This window comes from Dipodomys merriami, unplaced genomic scaffold (assembly GCF_024711535.1).
Source record: "Dipodomys merriami isolate MVZ:Mamm:240054 unplaced genomic scaffold, mDipMer1.0.p SCAF_7, whole genome shotgun sequence".
Taxonomy (NCBI): domain Eukaryota; kingdom Metazoa; phylum Chordata; class Mammalia; order Rodentia; family Heteromyidae; genus Dipodomys; species Dipodomys merriami.
The window spans coordinates 31,823,145-31,849,441 of record NW_027206290.1 but is presented as its reverse complement, the minus strand read 5'-3'; the positions used below and the strand labels follow the sequence as shown (position 1 = coordinate 31,849,441).

At 48.2% G+C, this 26,297-nt stretch overlaps 2 protein-coding genes across 6 annotated transcripts; both read left to right on the top strand.

Annotated features, from left to right (window-relative positions):
• The first annotated feature begins 1,445 nt into the window (after positions 1 to 1,445).
• On the top strand, positions 1,446 to 13,049 carry Eps8l3 (EPS8 signaling adaptor L3). Of its 5 annotated transcripts, none has more exons than XM_070006241.1 (20): positions 1,446 to 1,584; positions 1,922 to 1,975; positions 3,367 to 3,420; positions 3,592 to 3,656; positions 5,040 to 5,198; positions 5,479 to 5,628; positions 5,766 to 5,821; positions 6,161 to 6,306; positions 6,388 to 6,503; positions 7,220 to 7,343; positions 7,428 to 7,489; positions 7,709 to 7,783; positions 8,080 to 8,228; positions 9,726 to 9,807; positions 9,987 to 10,021; positions 10,497 to 10,677; positions 10,866 to 10,994; positions 11,560 to 11,633; positions 12,348 to 12,480; positions 12,739 to 13,049. In XM_070006241.1, exons 3-20 carry the CDS (start codon positions 3,390 to 3,392, stop codon positions 12,748 to 12,750), a joined length of 1,779 nt encoding a protein of 592 aa, XP_069862342.1. In that variant the 5' UTR covers positions 1,446 to 1,584; positions 1,922 to 1,975; positions 3,367 to 3,389; the 3' UTR covers positions 12,751 to 13,049. The 5 variants fall into 5 exon arrangements, with proteins under 5 accessions (XP_069862342.1, XP_069862344.1, XP_069862339.1 ...); XM_070006243.1 differs by having other exon boundaries at positions 1,922 to 2,019; positions 9,990 to 10,021; XM_070006238.1 differs by having other exon boundaries at positions 1,922 to 2,019.
• Positions 13,050 to 20,737: 7,688 nt separating this feature from the next.
• LOC138816476 (glutathione S-transferase Mu 5) lies at positions 20,738 to 23,539 on the top strand. The gene is made up of 8 exons (XM_070006237.1): positions 20,738 to 20,860; positions 21,183 to 21,258; positions 21,592 to 21,656; positions 21,934 to 22,015; positions 22,116 to 22,216; positions 22,788 to 22,883; positions 22,980 to 23,090; positions 23,361 to 23,539. The coding sequence occupies exons 1-8, from the start codon at positions 20,810 to 20,812 to the stop codon at positions 23,457 to 23,459; spliced, it is 681 nt and encodes a 226-aa protein (XP_069862338.1). The 5' UTR covers positions 20,738 to 20,809; the 3' UTR covers positions 23,460 to 23,539.
• Positions 23,540 to 26,297: the final 2,758 nt, after the last annotated feature.

Below are 26,297 nucleotides of genomic sequence, written 5' to 3'. Positions count from 1 at the left end.
ACTCTGGGCCTGGGCGCTGCCCCTGCGCTCTTCAGCTCTTCAGCTCAAGGCAAGCGGTCTACCACTTGAGCCACAGAGCCACTTCTGGTTTTCTAGTGGTTTTATTGGAGATAAGAGTCTCACAGACTTTCCTGTCCCGGATGGTTTTGAACCGTGATCCTCAGATCTCAGCCTCCTGAGTAGCTAGGATTACAGACGTCAACCACCGGCACCTGGCTCTCAAGGCAAGTTTTTAAAATGCAGAGTCTGCCAGGTTCCTGTGTCTCCAGTATAGGACCTATAAATCCTAACTGGTAAGGGTCATGGTTCAAAGCCAGCCCAGGCAGGAAATTTGGTGTGACTCTTATAGCCAATTATCCACCAAAAAGCTAAAAGTATTGTCTCAAATAGTAGAAGGCTAGCCTTAAGCAAAAAAAAGCTCAGGAACAGTACCCAGGCAAAAAGTAAAATCTTAGTACCAACACACATACACACATACACATACACACACACACACACACACACACACACACACACACACACACACACACACACACACACACACACACAAGAAAATGGGAAAGGGTTGGGAAGGTGGCTCAGTGGTAGAGCGCTTGCCTTGCATGTACTGGGTTTGATTCCTCAGCACCACATAAGCAGGAAAAAAAAAAAAGCTGGAAGTGGTGCTGTGGCTCAAGTGGTAAAGCGCTAGCCTTGAGCTGAAGAGCTGAGGGACAACACCCAGGCCTAGAGTTCAGGCCCCACAACCGAACCAAAAAAAAAAAAAAAGAAAGAAAGAAAGCGAAGAAAAGAAAAGAAAAAGGGAAAAAAAGTGCAGGGTCTCTTAAATACGGTCAGAGGGAAGCCTAGGTTCTCTTTTTTTTTCTGGAGGCAGCCAGGCATCCCCCAGGGGTGAGGGTAATAGAGAGGGAAGTGGAAGGGAGGGGGCGAGGTGTGGAGAATGGGTGGGAGGAACCCCTGCTGGGTGGGAGAAAACACAAGACAAACCCCACACATGAGAAACCTTAGCCCCCGCCACTCCATGCCCCTGTGACCCTGGGCCAGCCTCCATGTTCTCTGACATGCCCATGCCCTGTTCACAGTCACTTCCTAGACACGCGATCACGTGCCCCTGGGTGCAGCACATGTGAACTTACAGCACACAAACAAACCCACAGCTTCCCCAAAGTCTTAAGTTTACCTCTAGATGACCTGTCTCCCATTATGAACCCAGGCTTTCTAGGCCTAGGCCTAGGGCACTAGTGCCTCATGCTATCCTGGGACCCAGAGAAAGTACCCAAAAGGCAGAGGGACCAGGGGTAGTCCCAGTCCAGAAAGCCAAGAAGAAGGAAGCTGGGAAGCAGGGCGCTTCCTCAGCTCCAGCTCAGTGTTGGGTGGGTGGTGGCTTAGGAGGCCTTCCCACCTACCAGAGTCCAAAGGGCACAGGTGTGGCTGGCTCCATTAGTCTCACCACCACGGAGTCCCCTGCTCTCCCAGGGCCATCTGGCTGCCAGTAGGGCTCTGCCTCAAGCCAAGCCACCAGACGACTGGCTCAAGCACCAGCCCCCCATTAGGGGACCAGCCACCAAGCTGCATTGGCACCAGGTAAGAGCTTGTCCCATGGGGAAGATCAGGGCTTGAAGGGAGAGGGGATCCCAGGGCCAGCAGGTGGGGGCAGTTTGGTGGCACCCTTGGCCAGGGCCTGTCCCAGCCCCTTCCCAGATGCAGGCAGGAGGATCATCCCAGGTAGGGTCTGAAGGACTCTCCAGGGGCTGGAGGGTTGGGTAGTTATGAAGAAGAGCCCAGGGTTCTGGCAGCCTCTATGAATGCTTCCACCAATGTCTGTAACATAGCTAACTCCTTCCTTGTGTTAAGATCCTGCATTTGGAGTACAAATGGGGGCTGCCAAGGTCTTTAGCGGCAGCTGTTTACCCACCCACAGGCACACACGTGACCCACAGCGACCACCTGGTGTGAAGGAGGAGCGAGGAGCTGGGTAGAACTGGACTCTCTTTTCTCTTCCACTCCTAGAAGCAGGAAGTCAGTGCCATAGTGTGTGTGGGGAGCGGAGGGGCGGGGGGGGGGGGGGGGAGGGAGGTTTCCAGCACCCTTTCTCTTGGGAAAACAGGCAACAGAGATCTGGTCACTTCCTCCTCCCTACTCCCACCATTCTTCACTCGTTATCCATTTTCCCATCTCAGCTTCCCAGATTCCCCATTTTCATACCAGACCTAATAAAAAGGTGTGGGTGCTCACTTATACTTTGCCCAGGATACTCTGTTTCTGTACTACGCAGGTGCACCCCCAAACACGTGTGGAGACCCATGATGCATACATGCCTCACCCAGATGACGCACACCCTTGACCCACACTCTTGACCCCTTTGACTAACCCCACCTCACACACACACACACACACACACACACACACACACACACACACACAAACTCATACTATATCTAATTTTCTTACTTTTCAAAAGATTTGGATCCCAGACCCCCTGGATTCTGGCCTAATAAGCACACGTTTATAAAGCAATTAGACCATAGAGTGGCCAGGCAGACAGGCCTAGGTTCACTCTTTGTTAAAGCATCCCTTGAGACCCCAGGTCTTCTGCCCCTTTAAGTGTCAGAGTTCTCAACTGGTGAGAGGAGATACTAGAGGCCCCCAGACTTGAGGATTAAAGGAGTTATCAAAGGTAAAGCCCTTAGAACACTGCTCAGCACTTAGGGCCAAGGACATGGGTGTTGGTAAAGATTAAACCATGTGGGTTCTTAAGAGTCCTGGACACAGGTGTCAAGACAGGAAAGCACAGGCATAGTGTGGCATTTGAGTGGTGCTCCAGGCAGAGTGGTAGTCGAAAAAGGCCTAACCAGGACAAGGATATAGTGTCCTAGAAGATGTGTAGTCAGACATTCAGGCAGGTCCAGATCGCTCTCACAGTCACACACACGTGCACATACATGCATTGCACACTCCTCTAGAGGGTCTTTAGCTTGGAGGTTACCAGGAGCTAATTTCCAGGTTGAAAACTGAAACTGGATTGAAAAATGCAAGTTTGTTGTATCAGAAAACTCCACTAAGCCCTTGCCCTCTCTGCAGAAGTGGGTAAGGTTCATCCCCTAACTCCCAGGCCCAGGGGTAGGATCCAGTCCTAGAGCCAAATAATGGGAAGCCAGCCATGCAGTAGTGGCCGAAGCCTTTCCTTCTGTAGTCCTGGGTCTCTAAGCCCAGTCAGGATGAGGGTTCCTTGGAACAGAGCACTCTCTGGAGCCAGGAGTCTGATCTCAGAGACCCCAGATCACAGCAAGAACAGCAGTTTGCTCTGTTGTGCCTTGTACGCCTCTCCCTAGCTCTAATGGCTGTCTCTGATTCACTTGGTTCTAGGGAGCTTCCTCAGCAGTGGCAACATGTCCCGGCCCAGCAGCAGAGCCATTTACTGTAAGCTCTCCCTACCCCTACCCCTTTCCCTGCCCTACTTGGCTCTGCTCAACTCCCCACTGAGCTGAGCTCCCAAATCCCTGTCCTCTGGCCTCCCTATGACTGTGCCAGCCATTGCCTGAGCCTCACTCCAATTCTTCTACTGCCTCCTGTCCTGCTGATACCCAACAGTGCACCGGAAGGAGTACTCCCAGAACCTGACCTCAGAGCCCACCCTCCTACAGCACAGGGTGGAGGTGAGTACTGCTGGGGCCCCAGGCAGATTTTTAAAACCAGGGGCTCCTATGTGTCCACTGCTCTGCCCATACCCACGCCATGGAAGCCAATAGCTAAGTCTGGCCAAATCCCTTGGAAATAGAGCCAACAAGACTGGAGCTTGGTTGAGCATCTGCTAAGTGCTAGGGTGAGAGAGGGTGTGGTCAGGGTTGATTAAAGAGGACCAAGTGAAGTCCAGTACTTGGACAGAAAGAAGCAGAGGGACAGGCAAAAGGCCACTTTAAAGCCACCTTACCTTAAACCCACTTGGCCCACCTCCTATCATACCATCTCCAGGGACTAGCTCTTTGTTGAAGACAATGCATGGCTGGAGAAAGGAGAGGGGGAGGGATGTAGCTTATGAGGGCTTAAGAAGACCATCATTGCAAAGGGGAGAATCTGTCTGAGCTCCCAGTCTAGGCTGAGCTGCTGGAACCATAAGAGGATGGCTGGCATTTTGAGATCAAGTTATCTGAAGGGCTGCCAGGAAAGCAAAGGCAAGCTACAAAGACATGGCTAGAGGAGCATGCAGTGCTGAGGACATGGTGGGGGACATAGCGTGTAGGGTAGAAGCACCCACCTGGCATCTTCGGTGTTAGGCTGGAATGAAGCAGGAAACCCCATGAGTGATGGGAAGTGGATTCTCAGCTGAATGAGGATAAATCAGACTTCTCTCTAGGCAGTGTGAACACAAGGAGGAAGCTGGATCCAAGTAGGGATATTCAGTGGCAGATCTAGGGGCAAGAGGCAGATTGCATTTCCCCTTGGAAGATGGGAGTGGCAGAGGCAGAGTTGGGCTGGGGAAAGGCCCACTGGAGGAGTTTGGGCAAAGACAAAGCCCACCAAAAGATGAGGCTAGAAGGAAGGAAAGGACTTGAGTGGAAACAAATCACTCCAGATCTCTGCAAGAATCAGAAGGTAAGCTGGATCTTCCTGAAAAACTCAGGGCCTGAATTGGCAGAGTGAAAAGGCATATGGTATAGGAGCAAAGGACAGGGATGCTGTTGGAAGGTGGTATCTCAAGTGCAGTAAAGGAAACAGGGTAGAGTCTGAGGGTTCAACAGAGAAGCTCTGACATTGCTTGTTAGAAGACTAGAGCCCATAGCTACCGGCACTCAGCTGCCTTAGGCCTGTCCTTCCTTTGAGTCCTAAAAGCCCTCCTGCAGCAACTAAGCCTCAGGCCCAGATGCCCTTTCCCTAGCCTGCCTGCTGTGACTTCAGTGGTCCCATTGCCCTTTCGGGAGCCTGGGACATACCCCCATTCCTTAGAATAAACCAAGAACACATCTTTCTTCTCTTCCTGCCTTTCCCCTGCCCCCCACCGCCTCCAAACCTCCTAGTGTGGCCTCCTTGTTTTTCCTTAGCACCTGATGACATGTAAGCTGGGGACACAGAGAGTCCAGGACCCCAAGGATGCCTTGCAGAAGCTGCAGGAGATGGAAGCACAAGGCCGAGTATGGAGTCAAGACCTGATCCTGCAGGTCAGGGATGGCTGGCTCCAGCTGCTGGACATCGAGACAAAGGTCAGCCCTCCCACCAAACATAGCCACAGGTCCTGGCCTACCCAGCCTGTGGAAGAGCAAGCATCAGGCTTTTCCACGAAGTCCTTAAATACCTCCCCACATACAATGCACACCCAGATCTAGGAAGATTCAAGGGTCCAGGGGTAAGGGACAAAAGAACAGGGGTCAGTGTATACATCCTAACTGTGGGCCACTAGAGGGTGGGGGAAAACTCATATAGCTCCCAGGAGCCCAATTTGGCTCTCAGTGGCCTAGCAGTTAACTACTTTTCTTGGTTCAGGAGGAGCTGGACTCTTATCGACTTGACAACATCAAGGCCTTAGATGTGGCACTGAACACCTGTTCCTACAACTCTATCTTGTCCATCACTGTGCAAGAGTCTGGCCTGCCAAGCACCAGCACGCTGCTTTTCCAGTGCCACGAAGTGCGAGTAAGTGGCCAAAGATGGGGTTCAATAACCATCACACACACAAACACACACACACACACACACACACACACACACACACACACACACACACACACACACACACACACACACACACCTCTGACTGCTGCTTCCTTTAGGCAGAGCAATTGAAGACAAGCTTACAGAAAGCCCTGGAGGAAGAGACAGAACAAAGGTAAGTGTCTCCTGGCAAGAAAACCTTGATCCCACATCTTGAGGAGCTCAAGAGCCTAACAAAGCAAGGTCTAGAATGAAAAAGGGCTAGGGAAGAGATGAGCAGGGGGAGGAGTGGGGCCCAGGGGACACAGGACATTGTCACTTCACACTGTTATGGGACCTACGAGGACTTGGGCACCAGGGAAATGAGTCAGGATGGAGTTGGAAGGAGACCAAGGAGCAGAACTGGGGCTCCTGGAGAGAGGTGATGGGTACCCCTGGGTCCTGGAGCAGAAGTGTGGGCAGGGCCTTTGTTCCAAGAGTCTTATTGATCATGTATCCCTCACCATGTCCCCAGCAAACCTAAATTTGGAGACCTTTATCATCCAGGCCAGAACAGATGGAGAGGGCCTTTTCTGGAAAGGCCCTTTCCTATAGATCAGGCACCCTCTGTGGAGTGGGGATCCTCACCAGAACAACTCCACCAGATGACTCCAGAACACAGTAAGTTCCGGACATAAGGACAGGTGAGAAGGTTTAGATTAAAGTCAGAGAAGCTGTAGCCCTTGATCCTCTAAATTCCAGGCCTCCCACCATCCCCAAAACCCCTGCTGCGCTACCACGGTACTCAAGAACCAACTGCCTTCACTCCACCCCCTCCAAGGAGGAGCCCATCCCCTGAGGACCCTGAGAGAGATGAGGTAATAGAGAATGTCTTGGGCTTTCTGGGCTTGGGAGAAGGGAGAATTATGGGAACCCTAGAGTCCGACTCTAGGCTGGCTACAGGAGCTAGGACTGGTGAGCTTGGAGTTTGAGTGCTGTCAGTGGAAAAATCTTGGTTGTGTGGTTGTTTGTCCTACATCTAAGTACAGACAGAAAATTATGAATGGCTGACCTTCTGCAGTAATCCGGTCCAGACAGTAGGAGTCCCTGAATGAACTTATCTCAGTGATTCCCTGGTATCCTGGATGTGTTATGAAACGGCTTACATTAGTACTTCCTGATTGCTTGTTATCTACCTTTGCCCTTTTGTTTATTTTTCCTTAACTCCTTTAAGAAAGCTTCAGGTCAATCAATCTGAACTTATAAAAGTAAAGGATTGAACCCTGTCTGCCAGTTAACCCATGCCTTGCCCCATGGTGGTATTGAAATACTAATTAATAATAAAGTATCAAATATAAGATATCATATTTAATCATATTTCTTCATTCATTGCCCTAGAATCTGCTGGTCAGAACCTGCAGACATCCTCCCCCTAGAAAGTCAGATTCCTCGGGTAGCCAGGGCAGGCTTGTTCAACAGACCCCATGCTGGGACTAAGGCTGGGACTGGTAGTGGGGAAGGGACAGCAGACAGGGTTGAGAGGTCTACGATCAGTCTATCTGCCCACTCAAGGCCATGGGTTGTTTGGGTCCAGGAGATACTCAATCACACCCTAAAGGACATCGAGGTGTTCTCAGGGAAGCTGAAGGAGATCCAGGGAAAAGCCAATCACAAGAAGAAGAAGAAGGCCTGGAAAAAAAAGAGCAAGAAACAGGATGGTGAGTGCTGTGCACCTAGGGAAACAAGTGGGGGGGGGTAACTTGGGATGATCTGTGACACCCATTTTTGTCCATATCCCATAGGAATCCCACAGGAGTATTTCATTGACTGCTTCCAGAAGATCAAATTGAGCTTCAACCTCTTGGTCTGTGGTCCCTGTCAATTCCTCATCCCTTGTCTCCCCCACCACCACCCAGTCTCTAACTTCAGCATCCCGAGCCTTTCCCTCCTCCTGTTTCTCTCCTGGGAAGTTTTGGAGGGTGCCAGGTTCCCAGCTAAAGCACAAACAATTATGTGGCACTGGGACCCTGGTGGAGGTGTTGTGAGGTGAAGAGTGGTGACAGACATTTTCATACATCCCCAGGGGAAAATGGCCATCAGGATGCAGGAGACAAGTGCCCCAGAATTCGTGCACATCATCTTCCAAACTCTGAACTTCGTGAGTAGGGGAAGAATAGAGTGTTAAAGACAAACAAGCTGAAGTCAAGAAGGACAAGAAGGGGCTTTCTCAGGTCAAGAAAAAAAGAAAGGTGTTAAGGGAGGAGAAGGTCAAGGGAAGCAGTGAGGACTGCCCCTCACTTAACCCAACACCTTCTCCTATAAGGCCAAGAGACCATCTTTGGCATATAACAGAGGACCCTTAGTAGGCTAGTTGGTTAACATCAGAGCGATGGACACTGGAACCCTGAGCACACACTGGGCCCTTTCCTTATCTGGCCTCCACCCTTCTGTTAGATCCTGTCCCAGTGCCCTGACCCTGGCCTGACAGCCCAGGTGGTCTCACCGCTGCTCACTCCCAAAGCCATCAACCTGCTGCAGTCCTGTCTAAGCCCAAATGAAAGTAACTTCTGGAAGGGGCTGGGTGCATCCTGGACCATCAGCCGGTGAGTGAATATGAGGTGCAGCCAACAATCATTATGTATTTCCAGCTCATTCTTACAATTCCAAGCAGAAAGTTACCCTTAAATACTATTTCCTTATCATTCTCTCAGGGTTACCTCTATTCTACTATCTCTATAAATTTGTCTGTTCTAGTTACCTGATGTTAGTAGAATCAAACATTATTTGTCATTTTGTGACTGGCTTATTTCACTCCTCATGTCCTTCTTTCTTTTTTATGTTCATTGCATGGTTGTGTCACACTTTATCCATTTATTCATCAATGAATTGTTTACCCTAGTGTGATCTGATTTTATGTTGTTCTCTTTTAACTCAAAAAATGAAATCATTTATGGTTTCTGAACCTCCTATCTCTTGTTCATCTACCCAGAACTCAGTGTGGAGTAAGCCCTTACATCTGTCTAGCACTAGCAAGAAAGGAAAGCAGAAGTTTTGTAATGGGCTTAAACAAGAAAGTCTCAAATACTTGAACATTAAAAAAAGTGTATTAGATGTATCATTTCTTTTTGTCTCAAAATCTCATCTGAAGCCAGGCACCAGTGGCTCATACCTGTAAATACTAGCTACTCAGGAGGCTGAGATCTGAGGATCACAGTTTGGACCCAGTCCAAGCAGGAAAGTCCATGAGACTCTTATCTCCAATTAAACACCCCAAAAAAGCTGGAAATGAAGCTGTGGTTCAAGTGGTAGAGTGCTAGCATTAAGCACAAAAACTCAGGAACAGTGCTCAGTCCCTGAGTTCAAGCCCCAGGACCAGTACAAAGAATTTGAGACCTTAGAAAAATGGATGATACTGGGTGCTGGTGGTTCATGCCTGTAATCCTAGCTACTCAGGAGGCTGAGATTTTGCTGGTCAATTGGAGATAAGAGTTTCTCTGGCTGAGCCAATTAACCAGCAAAAAGCCAGAAGTAGAGGTGTGGTTTAAATGGTGGAATGTCATCCTTGAGTGAAAAAGCTAAGGGATATTTATCCAGGTCCTTAGTTCAAACCCCAGCAGGGCACAGGTGTGAATGTGTGTGTGTGTGTGCACGTGCGCACACACACACATATACACACACACACACACACAATTAAAAAGAAAAGAAAAAAGAGACTAAGCTCCACGTGCTATTTATTTGGAAAACAGAGACTTAAAACAAGTTAGAAAAATATCTCCAGGGCCCCAATATTCTGGCACCTAACATTTTAGTTGTCATCTCCAGCGAGGGTAATAAAGTATCTGCTATATTACTGGGGATCAATGCTCAAGGATGAAGCTGAGAGGGGCCCACAGATGCCTACACTGTAATATTTATTCATGCTTAACTGTCTGTTCCTTTGCTCCTTTATAGGCACTCTACGGCCTTTCATCTGTGTACATAGTCCGTGTCCCCATTATAACTAGATGATCTGTGGGCCTAGGCCTTCACATTCCCTCCCTTTCCATGTCCCCACAGCCCAATACAGAGACACGATGGACTCAGCTTTGTTCTCTCCCCAGGGATGACTGGACAGGCACTGAGCCCTCACCTTACCAACCCACATTCTATGATGGATGGCAGCCTCCAGAGCCCTCCTCTCCGGTAAGGGATGCTCAGCATAGAGCCCTCCAGGTCCAAATCCCAATCACAGGACTAAGGGCTTAAGTGGAGGAGGAAGGGGTGGGACAGGAGGTAGCTGTGCAGGCTTGGGATCTGATCGCTCTCTCCCTATCACCATCGTGGTTGCCTCCCACTCTCACTCCCTCTGTTTTTGTTCCTAGCAGGCACCCTTAAGACACCAGGACTCCTTTTCTAGGTAAGCCAGAGTTTACTGGGAACTGCTTGGCCGTGGGAGGAAGGGACAGGAAGTGCCTCCAGGATCACAGAGATCCTCTGTGCTCTCTTGTAGTGAGATGCAGACATCTGCAAAGATACTTTTCCCCTCATTGGGTACAAAAGCAGCATTTTTTTGAACCAGTTAAGCTCCAATCCCTTCTGATAGATACTACCCACACATGCCTTAGATTTCCCAGTGTTCAGAGCAGAGCTCAAGAGCTAGAAAATTGCTCTACTGGAAATGTCTTCAGAGACCAACAATATTTCAGAGCCCTCCTGTCTCCCACCCCTAAATGCCACGTGCTGCCATCAAATTCTGGGCGATCCTCAAAGTTACCACCAGATTCTAGCCAGGAGGCATTAGGAGCTCTTGGGGACTGGGACTGGGACTAATACTGGGGTATCACTTCTGGGGCTCCTTCTCCAGCCATCCTGATTTTCCTTCATGATCAAAGGCCTAGGTCAGAGAGCACCTCACACTTGGCTCGGGAAGAGACAAACAGCCATGGTCTTCAACCTTGGGATGTCAACCTCCATCCCAGACCCACCAAGCCCATCCTGAAGATGCAGGTGCTATATGAGTTTGAAGCAAGGAACCCACAGGAACTGACTGTGCTCCAGGGAGAGGTGCTAGAGGTGAGGCCAGGGCTTGAGTTGGCGTGGAGTGGGTGGCCTGGCTAGTTGGGCTGCCAGGCTGGATGGCCAACAGAGGAAGAAGAAGTGGGAAATGAGTTGGGAGAGTCAGAGCCTTGGGGGCGGGGGGGGGGGGAGGTGGTAGCTTCCAGGACAGAGCCTCAGGTGACTGAAGTAGTGACTCTTGACAGGTCCTGGACCAGAGCAAGCGGTGGTGGCTGGTGAAGAATGAGACTGGACAGCGTGGCTACATCCCCAGCAACATCCTGGAGCCCCTACAGATGGGGGTCCCTGGGAGTCAGGGCCAGTCACCCCCTCGGGTATTACATAGCCTAAGCTGTCTAGAAGTCCTGAGTCAGAGGGGAAAGGAGGGCGTGGACAAGGAAGACAGGATGACAAGAGGAGGGGATAATTCTTTTATTTTATTTATTTATTTGTCAGTCATGGGGCTTGAACTCTGGGCCTGGGTGCTGTCCCTCAGCTCTTCAGCTCAAGGCTAGCCCTCTGCCACTTGAGCCACAGCGCCACTTCTGGTTTTCTGGTGGCTAATTGAAGAGTCTCACAATACTTTCCTGCCCAAGCTGGCTTTGAACTATGATCCTCAGATCTCAGCCTCCTGAGTAGCTAGGATTACAGACGTGAACCACCAACAAACACCTGGCAAGGGGATAGTTCTTATTTGATTATTGATTATTGTTCAGTATTATTGCATGCTTAGAAGGCACCAAGTTCATCATAGAGCCACAGAAGGGAACAAATCAGGATGCCTGCCAGACCAGAACAGCAGGGGATTAAATAAGTGATTTATTGGGAGCCCAGAGAAGGGACCCACTGTGGGGAACTGTGAGATGACGTGAGCCCTCATTGCCCCTCCTTCCATTCTAGGCTCCAATGCTTCGAATGAGCTCCAAGCCTGAGGAGGTCACAGCCTGGCTGAAAGCAGAGAACTTCTCCACTATGTGAGTGGCCAGCCCCGTGGACGGAGAGCCTTGTGAAGGATTCACAGTATAACTACAGTCACCCAGAGATCTAGAACATGCAGCCCGCCCCTATTGTACATGACAACTCCATCCCAGGCTGCAGAAGACAGACAGAAGGGCTAATGCCAGTCACTGGTGACTCACACCTGTAATCCTAGCTACTCAGGAGGAGATCTGGGGACTGTAGATCAAACAGAAACAAAAACAAAATGGGGCATAAAAGTCTGTGAGATTCTTACCACCAATTAACCAGCAAAACAGAAGTAGAGGTGTGGCTCAAGTGGTAGAGGGCCAACCTTGAGTAACAAAGCTAAGCAAGAGTGTAAGGCCCTGAGTTCAAATCCTAGTGCCAGAACAAAAAAGAGGGAGCTGGCCTAAGCCTAAGACAGGGCATCAAGTGGGGAACCCCTGCCAGAGTGAAGATTGCAGGGATCCTCAAGGATCAAGCTCCTAAGTAATGAACTTAGAATCTCAGCTCCTGGTTCAGCTATTCAGCACATTCTATCTTCAAACCTGGGAGTCCTGAAGTAGGTTGAAGCCAAAGCCAATTGGCTCCTTTACTTTCGAACACCCAGTTCCATGAATGTTTCTGTAACCCCACTCTCCAAACCCAAAACAGCCCTTACTCTACCCAAATATGCAAGCCTTGCATCCTTTCCACCTCATTCCTGGTGGCTTCGGTTTTGTTCCTAGCACGGTGAAGAGCCTTGGGACCCTGATGGGAAGCCAGCTACTTCGCATGCGACCTGGAGAGCTGCAGATGCTGTGTCCACAGGAGGCCCCAAGGATTCTGTCCCGGCTGGAGGCTGTCAGAAGGACACTGGGAGTAAGTGCATCCTGGGGTCCTGACTACCATTGGGAAGGGCTGGTCCCCCCAGGATGAGAGAAAGAGTGTGGAGTGAGCAAGCCAGTGGCCCCAACCAGGGTGGAAATGAGCATGGCAAGTGTTTTGGCAAAGTATATTTCTCCAAGGGGCTGCCTTCCTGCACTCGGGTATGCCTTGAAGCACCATCTTATTTGTGGTATGAGCTTTGGTGCTCCCTCAGCTAGCACCAGCTCCATCAGAATCCTTTTCTTCCTTCAGATAAGTCCTTAGGCAACAGCTCAGACACTTCCAAGACTAAGGAGCTCTCAGATGCAAGATGGAGCATGTGGTCCCCTTTAGAGCCCCAAGAATTCCTCTTCCAGCTTCCCAGCTCATGGCAAACCACACATTTCAGCGAAGAGATGAATAGGTCCAGATACTGCAGCAAATGGTACCTTTCTTACTGTGCTGGAGCCTGCCTCAGTTACTGCCTATTTATTTTACCCCTTTCCTAAGCCTGGCTCAATTATGCCCATGCTTGTCAATAGTCTGTTCAGTCCTTTTCTTCCCCAATAAAAAGCACCTTCAAACCTGTTGCAGCTTCTTCTGGGCCTGATGGGAGCCAAAGAAAGGGCAGGGCAGGGCTAAGACACAGCACTTAAACATCAGCAACGCTACCTCTATCACTGGCCAGAGTGTCTGAATGGGAAAGGAAATCTATGCTGCAACCTGGAGCCTGGAGTTAGCATTTGACACCTGTGGTCCGAGCTCGCCTGACTTCCTTTTTTCCTTTTTGTATTTTATGTCCATCCTGGGGCTTGAACTCAGGATCTGAGCACTGTCCCCTAAATTTTTGTGCAGCACTCTACCACTTGACCCAGAGCTTTACTTCTGGGGTGTGTGTGTGTGTGTGTGTGTGTGTGTGTGTGTGTGTGTGTGTGTGTGTGTGTGTGTGTGTGTGTGTGTGTGTGTGTGTGTGTGTGTGTGTGTGTGTGTGTGTGTAATTGGAGATAAGAGTTTCATGGACTTTTTGCTGCATGGACTGGCTTTGAACTGCAACCCTCAGATCTCAGCCTCCAAAGTAGCGAGGGTTACAGGAATGAGCCACTAGTGCCTAGCTCTCTCCACTCTTTCTAAACAAACTCCAAACAAGGCAATGCTCACCACCTGTATCTTTCAGTGTAAAGTCAAGGTACCCAACATGGCTGAGTATTGAACTTCAGGGCAGGGAAGAACACATGATCCACAGTGCTGTACTTGAGAACTCCCTCTTTCAATGGGACTTTTGTCTCCTGAAGTTCAGCGAGCTGAATTTCCTCCTAGTGGAAATTAGTGGCAGAGCAGAAGGGACATGACCAGAAAGGGAAAGTCATTCTGCTCTGGGAATTCAAGTGTTTCCACTCCTTGGGTTCCTGTTCTCTCTAAGGTTAAGGGGAGATTGTTGGGTCATCTGTGGCTTCTAATGTTTTTCAGTGAAAATAGTGACTTTCATCTCAAAATTTGTCATGGAATGAACTCCCATCTCCACAGAAAAGGATCTGTGCTTTTATTGATTTCATCTATGAAGTCTGACATATTTATGGATTTAAACATTCTTTAAAATGTTCCTTTAAGTCTCTCTTAATTAAATTTCTACATGACTCTAACATTGTATGGGTACAGAGTAACCTATTTGGGGCTGCTTATATCATTCTTCCAAAAAACTTTCTCTTGCAGCTAGGCACACAGAATAGGAAAGCAAATATTCCCTCTCATCAAAGAGAAAAAGTCTAGTAAGAGTCTTAAGGTGTGACTTACAAGGTCAAGTTTAACCAAAAGCAAGATTGTTCAGAATGAAAGAAGGACACAGTAACTCATTACCTGGGGGCTTCTCAGAGCTGGAAGGGCCCTAGAACCAGGGAAACTAACAAGATAAAAAAATAGTGTTTGATGCCAATATTCCCCCCAGACTTCACAGAAAAGACTGAGATGAAGTGAGGAGCTGTCAGGATCATCAGTTTAGGTGGGCTGGACACACAGACCTCATTCTGAATGCAGACTCTCCATGGGAACTTGGGCAACACCCAACTTTACTGGGCCTCAGTTCTTTTAGATATATAAAACGGACAAAATACCTACTTTACAAACTTGTTAAGCTGATAGTAGAATAAATTAGCTAAATTAGCAATAATCATTGGTGCTCATGCCTCAAGTGAATGTGTGACTGGCTTTTTGTTATCTTAGAAGGAAAAACCCAGGTAGTTTAAGGTCATGTGTCCCTATGTTGTCATTTGTTCCCTTTGTTCTTTTTTAGCCAAGTGTCTTTTTATAAATTCCCAGCAGGACACAGTGGCTCAAGCCTGTAATCCAAGCTACTTGGGAGGTGAAACAAGGGATGACTGTTTGAGGCCAGCCCAGTCAAGAGAGTTTACAAGACTCAACCAGTGGCTGGCTACTAGGAGGACTGAAGGCCAGGACAGCCAGGACATAAAGTGAACCCCTATCTCAACAAATAGCCAACACAAGCTGGGCATTAGTTGCTCACATCTAGCTACTCAGGAGGCTGAAATCTATAGTGTTATGGCTCAAAACCAGCCCAGGCAGAAAAGTCCTTGAGACTATCTCCAAAATAACCATCAAAAAGTCAGGTTGGAGGTATAGAGTGTCAGCAGAACAAATAAGCCAAGTGAGTAAAAGACCTTGCGATCAAACTTTGGCAAAGGCAATAATAATAATAGTAATAATAACAACAACAAGAAGCCAGGCACTGGTGGCTTACACCCATAATCTTAGCTACTCAGGAGGCTGAGATCTGAGGATCATGGTTCAAAGCCAGCTTGGGCCGGAATTAACCACCAGAAAACCGTAAGTGGCACTATGGCTCAAATGGTAGCATGCTATCCTTGACCCGAATTGCTGAGGGACAGCACATAGGCCCAGAGTTCAAGCCCTAGGACCAACCAAATAAAAAAAGCTAAGGGACAATGCCCAGGCCTTGAATTCAAGATCCAGTACTGTACCAAAAAGTAATTAAGTAATTAATAAAGCTCCAGATTTACTTCAGTTGAACTAATGGAAAAATTGATTTCCCACTACTAGGCTAGAGAGAAAGGGGCTGGAAGCCCCATAAGGTCATGCTGTACAGGCTGGGTACCCTCCTCCCTCCTCCTTCCTCCATCTCCCTAGTCAGCTCACAAATCCTATCTCTACCACCCAGCAGTGACATTGTTACAACTCTGCAGCCTATTTTCCTTTCTCATGGCCTCTGCACAAACAGAAGCTAGCTTCTTCCCAGGACCTTCAGGGAACTCCTACCGATAGCTTGTTTAATCAAGGTCACCATTGTGTCCATGTTGCTAAATCCAGTTGATAACTCTTAGGCTTCAGCTTCCTGAATCTTTTAGTCGTATTTGATAGACTTACTCATTCCCACCTTCTAATGTCTTCACTTAGTTTCCAACTACCTGTTTTCCTCTGACAACCCTGGCTACTTTTTTATAGAGACCACCTTGGTTTGTTCATTGTTATTTGCTGACTTCTAAATGCAAGCCTTCAGAGCTCTGCTCCTCTCTGCTGACCTCACTTCCTTGGCAATAATGAAATCTGAGTTTAAGACACCCCCCTCCCCAGCCCCAGACTCATCAGGTCCTTCCACACATCAGGTCCTGCCAAAGAGAAAGGAGGTTTATTCCTTAGCATGGGCAGCCATGGGAAAGCAGCACTTCAGTTCATCTTCAGTCATCTTTGGAGTACAAACAGCTTTGAATAGACAAAGAACTTGGGGGAAAAGAAAGAGAGAAGCATAGCCATTCAACACTCCCATTGTCTCAGCACTGATCTGGTGGGTCCTGATGAACCATCATCTCAGTCCTGTTCTCAGGATACAGAGAAGTTATTATCACCACACCACTTAAGGAAAGCCAGCTGGTTCCCATGATATGACTATGCCTGCTCCAAGGTGCAGCCTTGTCATTACAGATAATTGTCCTCATGGGGGGAGTGGATGTGTTACCCAGATCTGTTGTTTCTTAGCTTCTTAACTTCTGTCTCTTGTCCTAAAGATGTTCTCAGTGTGCTGCTTAGAATTGAAGTGATTGCAAAATACATAGCTTAAAACAAAGGCCATGCATACAAAACTGAAGTTGGAGTGACAGAATTCTTTCAGTTAAGTCATAGGCCCCAGTAAGGAGTTAATGCTTTACAATCTCACCTGGTTTTTTAATGTTGTCTGCACAGTGATGATTATCTCTACTTGTTGCTTGTTCTGCCTAGATTTCTCTAGAGTCCTCTGTAACACCGTGGCTGGATTCCACACTTGCTTCAGGCCTTTGTTTAAAAGTTAACATCTCTGCCTGGCACTTGTGGCTCAAGCCTGTAATCCTAGTTATTCAGGAGGCTGACTAGATGTAAGGATTGTGGTTAGAAGCCAGCTTGAGCAGGAAAGTCCATGAGATACACACACATACATACACACACACACACACACACACACAAAGTGGAGCTGTGACTCAAGTGGTAGAACACTAACCTTGAACAAAAAAGGGCAGGGAGGGCTGGGAAGGTGGCTCAGTGGTAGAGCGCTTGCCTTGCATGCCTGAGGCCCTGGGTTCAATTCCTCAGCACCACATAAGCAAAAAGAAAAAAGCTGGAAGTGGTGTTGTGGCTCAAGTGGTAGAGCGCTAGCCTTGAGCTGAAGAGCTGAGGGACGGCGCCCAGGCCCAGAGTTCAGGCCCCACAACCAGAACCAAAAAAAAAAAAAAAAAAAAGGGCAGGGACAGCGCCCAGGCCCTAGAGCTTAAGCCCTAAGACAGACAGACAGACAGACAGACAGACAGACAGACACACACACACACACACACACACACACACACACACACACACACACACACACACAAACACTCCTTTAAAAACACAAATCTCCTTCCTAGCCCAGCTCTCACACCCTCCACCATTCCCATTCCCTAGAGCTCATCTCTCTTTTCTTTCTCTACATAGTATGTGCATAATTCTTTGACTTATTGTAGCATTTATTTTTTAAATTTTTTATTGTTATTATAAATATGATGTAAGAGGGGTTACAGTTACGTAAGTCAGGTAAAGAGTACATTTCTTTTTGGACAGTGTCATCCTTTCCCTCCCTCTCTCCCCATTTTTCCCTCTCGTCCTCACCCCAAAGTTGTATAGTTCATTTTCAAAATAGTGTGTAGTGAGTACCACTGCTGTTTGTTGGCCCTTTGTCCCTCCATTTCTGTGTCCTCCCTTACCGTCCCAAAGACAAGACAAAAAGAAGAGATAACAAAAATAGCAACAAATTAAAGAAAGAACACAAAACTCTTGTTTCCATTATAACAGATTCTTAAATGCGCTTTTGTGAGGAGCTCTGCCTCCTTACTCGGGCCCACGATTTAAGCTAAAGTAGGAGAACAGCTTGGCATCCCAGCCTCCATTTTGTAACTGTGTCCACTGCTCTGCATCATTCTCTCCTACAATCACTTTGCAATCATCTTGGAACCTAGGAACAACTAGATTACCTGCTCGGTAACAATGATTCATGATAACAAGGTCTCACTTGTCCAATCCTGACCAGTGAGCTACCAGACCACCTGTGACTACCATTGTCACCTATAACCACTGAACACACCTGGGCCCAGATTTGTTTATGCATACCTCTCATCCCTTGCCTCCAATTCTTCCTGCTGTTTAAACCTAAGGCAGATGTCTGCTGAGAAAAGATGGCTGAAGGTGAACTGAAGCGCTATCTTTCCATGGCAAGTCCACGCCATGACCTCCTTTCTCTGCCCTTTACTTTGTCTCTTTATTTGGATTACAGAATGGAGTGGCAAGATGTAACATGAAGTCCCAGGAGTTTGGGTCTAGGCTCTAAAAGTCCATTTTCAAGATCACCGTAAAGTGAGATTAGCAGAGAAGAAATGCGGTCTGCCGGTTTGGGGTACTGTGGCATAACATTAGAAGTGAGGGAATTAGAAAACACAAGCACCTGAGAATGCTCCAGTTTCATTACTATGAATTTGTTACATACTCATTTGTTTCTGTTAGAATGTAAGTTTCCTGAGGTGAGGGGGTTTGGTGTATTGATTTCAGTTCTGTATTCCCAACACCTAAAACAGTGCCTGCCCCCTAAAAAGCATGTTAATAAACACTGCTGTATAGATGAATAGCTGGAGGAAGGAGCAAATGGAAAACATGGCCATATCCTTCCATACACTCAGCACCGACTAGGGTCATTTTACTAGAGGACTCTGACAAAATAACTCATCTCCGCAAAGCATCAGAACCTGCCCTGTCCAACAGACTAGTCAACGAGTTGCCTGGAGCTTGTCTTGAGAGGTGCTGTAAGTAACTGTAAGATACGCACTGTGTTTTGAAGACAATACAAAAGGAAACAATAGAAACCATCTCAATAATTTTCATATTAATTATGTGCTGAAATAACAGTATTTTTGATGTATTGAGCTGTATTATTAATTTACCTGTTTCATTTTGTTTATGTGTGCCATTATTGGGGCTTGAACTCTGGGCCTCACCCTCTCCGTTGATTTCACTCCCTGCTTTTTGGTACTTAAAAGGAGTGAAGATCTCAAGGACTTTTCTGCCTGTGCTGGCTTTGAACCACAATCCTCAGACCTCAGCCTTCTGGCATGAGCCATCAGCACCCAGCAATCCCTGTTTCCTTTAACTAGAAACAAAATATTTTTAAATCACACGTATGGCTTGTCTAACATTTCTATTAAACTGTGTGATCTAGACAATTTCCACAGACCAGGGTTAAAACATCCAGACTCTTCTTTCTGCTGGTCAAGGTCTTCTACAACCTGTTGGCCAGAAGCTGTTCCCACTGTCTCCTCACAGCCCATCACAACCTTAAAACCCAGCCTAACCCAACTTTAAGTATAGTTATTTCTGTACACATTTGTATTTCCCATATTCCTGTGACCTTACTCAATGCCTACCTCCTCCTTCTGCTTGGCCCGAAGTGATCTACCCCCTCTATAAATTTCACATGATGCTTCCTTCCAAATCACTTCCTACCTTAGTTTTAAGTGTTTAAACAATTTATGTTTTTGTGTCTGTGTGTGTGCCAGTATTGGGGCTTAAACCCAGGGCTTATGCACTGTCCCTTTGATTTTGGGCTACAGGCTGGTGCTCTATCACATGAGCCACTCCCCCACTACCAGCTTTTTGGGTGGTTAATTGGAGATGAGTCTCACCAATTTTCTACCCAGGTTGGCTTTGAACTGCAGTCCTCAGATTTCGACCTCCTGAGTATCTAGGATTACAAGCCTAAGCTACTGACACTGGACAAGTTTTTCTTTTTAATCACCTTGTCCTCCTTTTCCAGCTTTTCCCACTCCCCCCAAACTGGAAACTGATAACCATTCCCTGGTGATCCAAGTCCACCTGACTTTTGTGGACAGCCACGAGGCCCCCAGGCAAGAAAAAAAAGGAAAGGGCAGGGGAGAGGAGAGGAGAGAGTAGGGGGGGGGGAGAAAGGGAAGGAGGGAGGAAGGGAGAAAGGGAGAGAGGGAGGGAGGGAGAAGGGAACCAAAGAACAAACAAAGGGAGAAAAGGGGAAGGAAGGAAGGAAGGAAGGAAGGAAGAAGAAAGGAGGGAGGGAGGGAGGGAGGGAAAGGGAAGGAAGGAGGGAGAGAGGGAAGGAGTGAGGGAGAAAGGAAGAATGAAAGAGCAAAAGAAAGGAGAGAAAGGGAAGGAAGGAGGGAGGGAGGGGGAGGGGAGGAAGGAAGGAGGGAGGGAGGGAGGGAGGGAAGGGGGAGGGAAGGAGGGAGTGAGAAAGAAAGAACGAAGGAAAGGAGAGAAAGGGAAGGAAGGAAGGAAGGAGGGAGGGAGGTAATGAAGGAAGGAAGGGAAGGAAGGAGGGAGGGAGGGAAGAAAGGGAGGAGGGAAGGGAGAGGGGGGAGGAAAGAAGGGAGGGAAGAGGGGAGGGAGGAGGAGGGAAGGGGGAGGGAAGGGGGAGGGAAGGGGGAGGGAAGGGGTGGGAAGGAAGGAAGGAAGGACACATGAGTTTTATTAGCCCTGAGAACCAAGGTCACTCTTACTGCCACTACTGGTGAAGTGAGGTTTCCCACAGTAGGGATGGGCAGAGCCTCAGAGCTTCGCCGCGCCCCCGCCCCCCTTGGCCCCAAACCCTAAAGTGGACAGAAGTCGCGCCTGCGCAGGACCGAGTGGCCGCGAATGGGGGGCAGGGCCGCGGACGGAGCGGGGCGGGCCCGAGGGGCGGGGCCGGCGCGAGCTGCTTGGCCCCACCCCGGCGCTGGCCCCGCCCCCCAGGGGAGTATAAGACCTGCGCCTGGCACCCGTCTCCCGCTCTGCAAGACTTGCACACAGTCACACCATGTCGTCCAAGTCATCGTCGATGGTCCTGGGTTACTGGGATATTCGCGGGGTGAGTGAGGGCCTTCTCGACGGCGGAGCCGCCTGGTCGGACAAACCGCCGCCGAGGGGGCCGGGGCCGGGGGTTGGGGATCTCCTGGAGAAACAGCCGTACCGGGGTGACCTAAAGCTGAGCCGCCTCGGAGGCCCGCAGAGCCTCGCCCAGCCCGGCCCGGGGACTTCACGCCGTCCCCGGCCGATCGGGCGGGCGGACCGGCCCGTGAGCTTAACGACCGTCCTGGCGGGATGCCGGGGCCCGGGCCGCCCCGCCGGGGGACGTTGGCGGGAGGGGGTGGGGGGGCGCGCAGGCGTTGAGCCCCGCTGCCTCCCCGCAGCTGGCGCACGCCATCCGCCTGCTCCTGGAGTTCACGGATACCTGCTACGAGGAGAAACGGTACACGTGCGGCGAAGGTAAAGTCGTTGTGGGCGTCCGGGCCCGTCCCCGGGCCACGCCGTGGCTCTCTAGCTGGGCCTGTCTTGGGCCTGGAGGGGGGGCATCACGGCACGGTTGGGTGGGACATCAGCCCCCAGTTACATGGGAGCTCTTCAGTGTCCTGTGTGAGGACAGGTGGATAGATCCATGACTTTGTTCATGGCCCAACTCCGTCTTCATATTTAAGACAAATAGACCGTGTAAGGCCTAAATGATTAAGCTTGGGGAGCTGGGGATTTGAGGGGCTGGGCCTAAATGTTTTCCAACAGGTGGATTAGTAAAGAGATTGCTTCCCCACTTCTATCTTACAGCTCCTGACTATGATCGAAGCCAATGGCTGGATGTGAAATTCAAACTCGACCTGGATTTCCCTAATGTAAGTGGCTCTAGGCGACGAGAGGAGTAGGCAGATGGGAAGGCCTTCAAGTACACCTAGTTTTGTGTCTTCCCTCCCGGGTTTGGGGAGGATCTTGGAAGGGACAGACTAGGTCAAAATGGAGGGGGAAATATCACATGTTTATTAGGTGAAGACAAAGGATTTTCCACTTTTTAAAAAAATTTTCTGCATCTTCTCTCTTGCTTAGTCTCCTCTTTCCCAGGAGACAGAAGGAGTCAAAAGAGACTATTAGTCTGACCTATTCTTTTCTTTCCAGCTGCCTTACCTCCTGGATGGGCAGAACAAGATCACCCAGAGCAATGCCATCTTGCGCTACATCGCTCGCAAGCACAACATGTGTGAGTGGAGTAGAGCTGACCAGGGAGTCCAGTGTGACTGCCCAACTGGAGTAAACAGCAATGATGATCCCAGGGTAACTTGTCATGATTTGGAATTCAGGTGGTGATACTGAAGAAGAAAAAATTCGAGTGGACATCATGGAGAACCAGATAATGGACTTCCGCATGCAGCTGGTGCGGATTTGCTACAACTCGGACCATGTAAGTTTCCTTAGCTGGCATTAGCTAAGTGGTCAAGTCAAGAAAAGAAGCATTAAATGCCGGGTGCTAGTGGCTCAGACCTATTATCCTCGCTACTCAGGAGATCTGGGGATTAAGATTTGAAGCCAGCCCTATCAGACAAATCCAAGAGAGTCTTATCTCTAATTAATCAGCAAAAAAGAAGTAGAAGAGTAGCTCAAGTAATAGAGTGTCATCCTTGAGCAAAAAGACCAAGCCAGAGCACAAGGCCCTGAGTTCAAGCCTTAGTATGGCATACACACAAGAGAGAGAGAGAATGGAAGGGGAGTAGGGGGGAGGAGGAGCTGAACATTTAGAAACCTGAAGGTTATTTCTGCTCCCTTCTGCTACTGCCACCCTCCCACAAACTATCAGAATAGAAAACAAAGCTAGTTTGTTTGTTTGAATGTTTGGTCATATTCTAGTGTTTGCTCTTTCTCCTTTTCAAAGCCTTCTCCTCTTGCTACTCTCAAGTGAAGGCAAAGAGAAGTATCCTTCACTGGCCAGCACCTTGATTATTGACTCTCACTCTTTTTTTTTTTTTTTTTTTCAGGAGAAATTGAAGCCTGAGTACTTGGAGCAGCTTCCTGATCAACTGAAACAATTCTCCTTGTTCTTGGGGAAATGTACCTGGTTTGCAGGTGAAAAGGTAAGAGGAAGGAACAAGGATAATATCTCTTGTCTCTCTGCAGTTATTTGTCATGACCTTTCCAGACCTGACAATCTCACTACCTCTTCCTCCTAGCTCACCTTTGTGGACTTCCTCACTTACGATGTCTTAGACCAGAACCGGATGTTTGAGCCCAAGTGCCTGGATGAGTTCCCAAATCTGAAGGCATTTATGTGCCGCTTTGAGGTAATGCTCCCTGCTCCTTTCTTTTAGAAAGGGGCTCCCCTAGGCTCAGAGGAGCTCTATGATGGTATAGATGCCCCAGCTTTTGCTTAATGAGATCAGTGATTGGACACCTCTGGGTAAGTCCTGGAAAGGGTCATCTACACTCCAGCCTACTTCCTACAGGAAGTGGGAGTAAAGTGGAGGCAGTAGCAGGTGAATGTTGCTCTTACACTGTGGGGCTATCAGGCTGGACTAGGGGCCTAATAAAAGTTTGGTGTGCTTACCTTTCAGGCTTTGGAGAAAATAGCTTCATACATGCAGTCTGACCGCTTCTTCAAGATGCCCATCAATAACAAGATGGCCAAATGGGGCCACAAGTGTATATGCTGAGCAGGTGACAGGCTTGTACCTACCCAAAGGTTCTATACTCTGTTTTTCTCTGCTCTTTTCAATAAATACCATTAATGTTACTGGTGTCCACCTGGATTTCTCTTGGGAATAAACGCCAAAGGAGAGAGCAATTGAGATGGGAATTCAATCACTACAATATTGGCATTCCCTTACTCCCTAACTGAGATCAAAGACTAGAAATTTGTGTCTAAGCCTTAAGGGTGGGTACTGGAAAGAAAGACCATAAATTGCTGGAGATAGCTGTGTTTTAAGTGGACCAGGAGCCTCCATGACCCTGCTGAAATCAAGTAAGTTGGGTGGTACTGATGAACTTAACAGAACAGGAGTTCAGCAGCAGACCCATGTGTGTGTAGATATTTGGTATGATAAAAGCAGTATGTCAAATGGGTAGGCTAGCCCATAGAGGTAAGATAATAGCTTATTCATTAAAAGCTGTAAAACCTTATACCTCACTCCACTTAAACTTATCTCGAATTTAAGGTCCAATATTACACACAAAGCTGTTGAAGTCTTGATAAAAATATAAGAATGTATGAGTAGGGTATAGGAAAAGTTTTTTTTTAATGAAAGGTTTACTAATTAGTATCATATGCTAAAACTTTTCCATGATAAGGCACAAATAAACAAACACAAATGACAAGTGAGACCACAAGGGGCTCCTGCAAAGATTATATTTTAAAAGCCCATGCTGGTGGCTCACGCCTGTGATCCTAGCTACTCAGGAGGCTGAGATCTGAGGATCATGGTTCAAAGCCAGCCCAGGCAAGAAAGTCCATGAGACTCTTATCTCCAATTAACCACTAGAAAACCAGAAGTGGCACTGTGGCTCAAGAGATAGAGCACTTGCCTTAAGCTGAAAAGCTCAGGAACAGCTCCCAGGCCCAGAGTTCAAGCCCCATGACAAGCAAAAAAAAAGAGCCCAGCACCAGTGGCTCACTCCTGCAATCCTAGCTACTCAGAAGAATGAAGGACTAGGATTTGAGGTTTGAAGCAAGCCTGGAGATGTGGCTTTGAGCACAAAAGTCAGCAAGAGCTTGAGATCCTGAGTTCAAGCCTCAGTACTAGAAAAGGGATTATTTAAAATTTTTTAATCAAAAGTTAAATGGGACAAAATAGACAATCTGCAGGATCTAAAAGATTATTAAAACCAAGAAGGGAGTTTTACTGCTGTGTATGTGTATGACACAAACTTAGCAGACTAAAACATGCTGATCACCTCAGCTTCTATGGGCCAGGATCAGCTCAGCTTTACGGGGCAATTGCTCAGTTCTCATCTGAAAACTGAGGTGTCTGAATGTGGCTCAAGTTGTGAATGCTTACCAAGCAAATGCAAAGGTCCTGAACTCAAACTAGCACAGGCGGTGGGGGGGGAGGGGGGAAATGGGGAGGGCACGGTTGGACTTGTGCCAACAGGCAGGACTACAATCCCATCTCAAGGTTCAGTTGGATGAGGATCTACTTCCAAGTTCATGTGATTGTTGACAGAATTCATTTCCTGTACCATGCTGGATGGAGAGCCTCCATTTCTTGCTGGCAGCTAGAGGCCACTTCTGTTCCTTAGGAAAGAGCCCTCCTAATATTGTCACTTGCTTCATCAAGCCAGTAAAAGAGTTTCCTGGAAAGTGAGGCACTGCAGCCTTTTGTAATATAACCATGGCAAAGATATCCCATCACCTTGCCCTGTCTGTTATGGTTTGAACTTTAAATGTCCTCCAAAGGCTCATGTGTTCAAAGCTTGGTCCCCAGCTGATGGTTCTAGTATAGGTCATGGGAGGTGTGTCCCTGAGGGAGATACTGGAACCTTGAGCCTTCCCTTTGTACCCCAGATGGGGTACAGATGGCCTCCCTCACCACGTTTCTGCCACCACGGGCCCAACAACCATGAACTGAAAACTCTAAAATAAGCCTTTCGTCATTTTAAGTTGGTAATCTCTAGTATTTTTCACAGCAATGGAGAGTTGACTACATACTTTCAAAGGCAAACCAATAGATCCTGTTCCCACTCAAGAAAATAGGATTATATAACGATGTGTAGCCCAGAAAGCAAGGATGACCACTGGGAGAAGCAAATCCTTCCTACAAGATGAGGGCTCATCTGGCTTTAGTCAGTCCCTTACATAGGCCAAGAAAGAAATGCTGCCACAATGGCTACCTTCAATCAAGGGACAGGTTCCATGGAGGATGAAAGGGTACAAGCTGTCATCCCATAGACATCTAAATGCCATAATGAGTATACTAGCAGTTAGTATACAGTCACCTTAGTAAGTTAAAAAGTCACTGTAATAGGTACATTCAGTTCAGCAGATCAATTCCCCAAAAGTATGAGGGAGACTCGGTTGTATTTGCTGAAGGTGGGAAGCTTGGTTAGAGCATTTCCCAGACTGAAAGAAATAGCTTGGGGAAATTAAAAGAAAATGCCTTATAGGGTTGGTACACAGATGCGATGGGCGGGACATGGACACTGATACCTATAGACTTGGAGCTGCCTTGAAAGCCAGCTTAAGAGGGGTTTATGGGAGCACCTGGCCTTTGTATAGAAATTACACATTCCTTCCGCCTCAGCTTCAAGACAGGTGGATCAAATGAACCCTGATGAAAGTTGACAGAAAATTGACGAAGGGAGCTTGAACTCTGGGCCTGAGCACTGTCCATCAGCTCTTCAGCTCAAGGCCAGCGCTTTACCACTTGAGCCACAGCACTACTTCCTGCTTTTTCTGCTTATGTGATGCTGAGGAATCAAACCCAGGGCCTCATGCATGAAAGGCAAGCACTCTACCACTGAGCCACCTTCCCAGCCCTGAAGAATTGAAATTCTTA

Bases quoted from the DNA above. Each gene is read 5' to 3' on its own strand.
- LOC138816476 (XM_070006237.1), top strand. From the start codon at position 20,810: ATGTCGTCCAAGTCATCGTCGATGGTCCTGGGTTACTGGGATATTCGC. The intron at 21,259-21,591 runs GTAAAGTCGTTG...TCTATCTTACAG, and splicing joins ACGGTACACGTGCGGCGAAG to CTCCTGACTATGATCGAAGC. The intron at 22,884-22,979 runs GTAAGAGGAAGG...TCTTCCTCCTAG, and splicing joins CCTGGTTTGCAGGTGAAAAG to CTCACCTTTGTGGACTTCCT.
- Eps8l3 (XM_070006242.1), top strand. From the start codon at position 3,390: ATGTCCCGGCCCAGCAGCAGAGCCATTTACT. The intron at 6,504-7,219 runs GTAATAGAGAAT...GTTTGGGTCCAG, and splicing joins AGGACCCTGAGAGAGATGAG to GAGATACTCAATCACACCCT. The intron at 10,022-10,496 runs GTAAGCCAGAGT...TCATGATCAAAG, and splicing joins CACCAGGACTCCTTTTCTAG to GCCTAGGTCAGAGAGCACCT.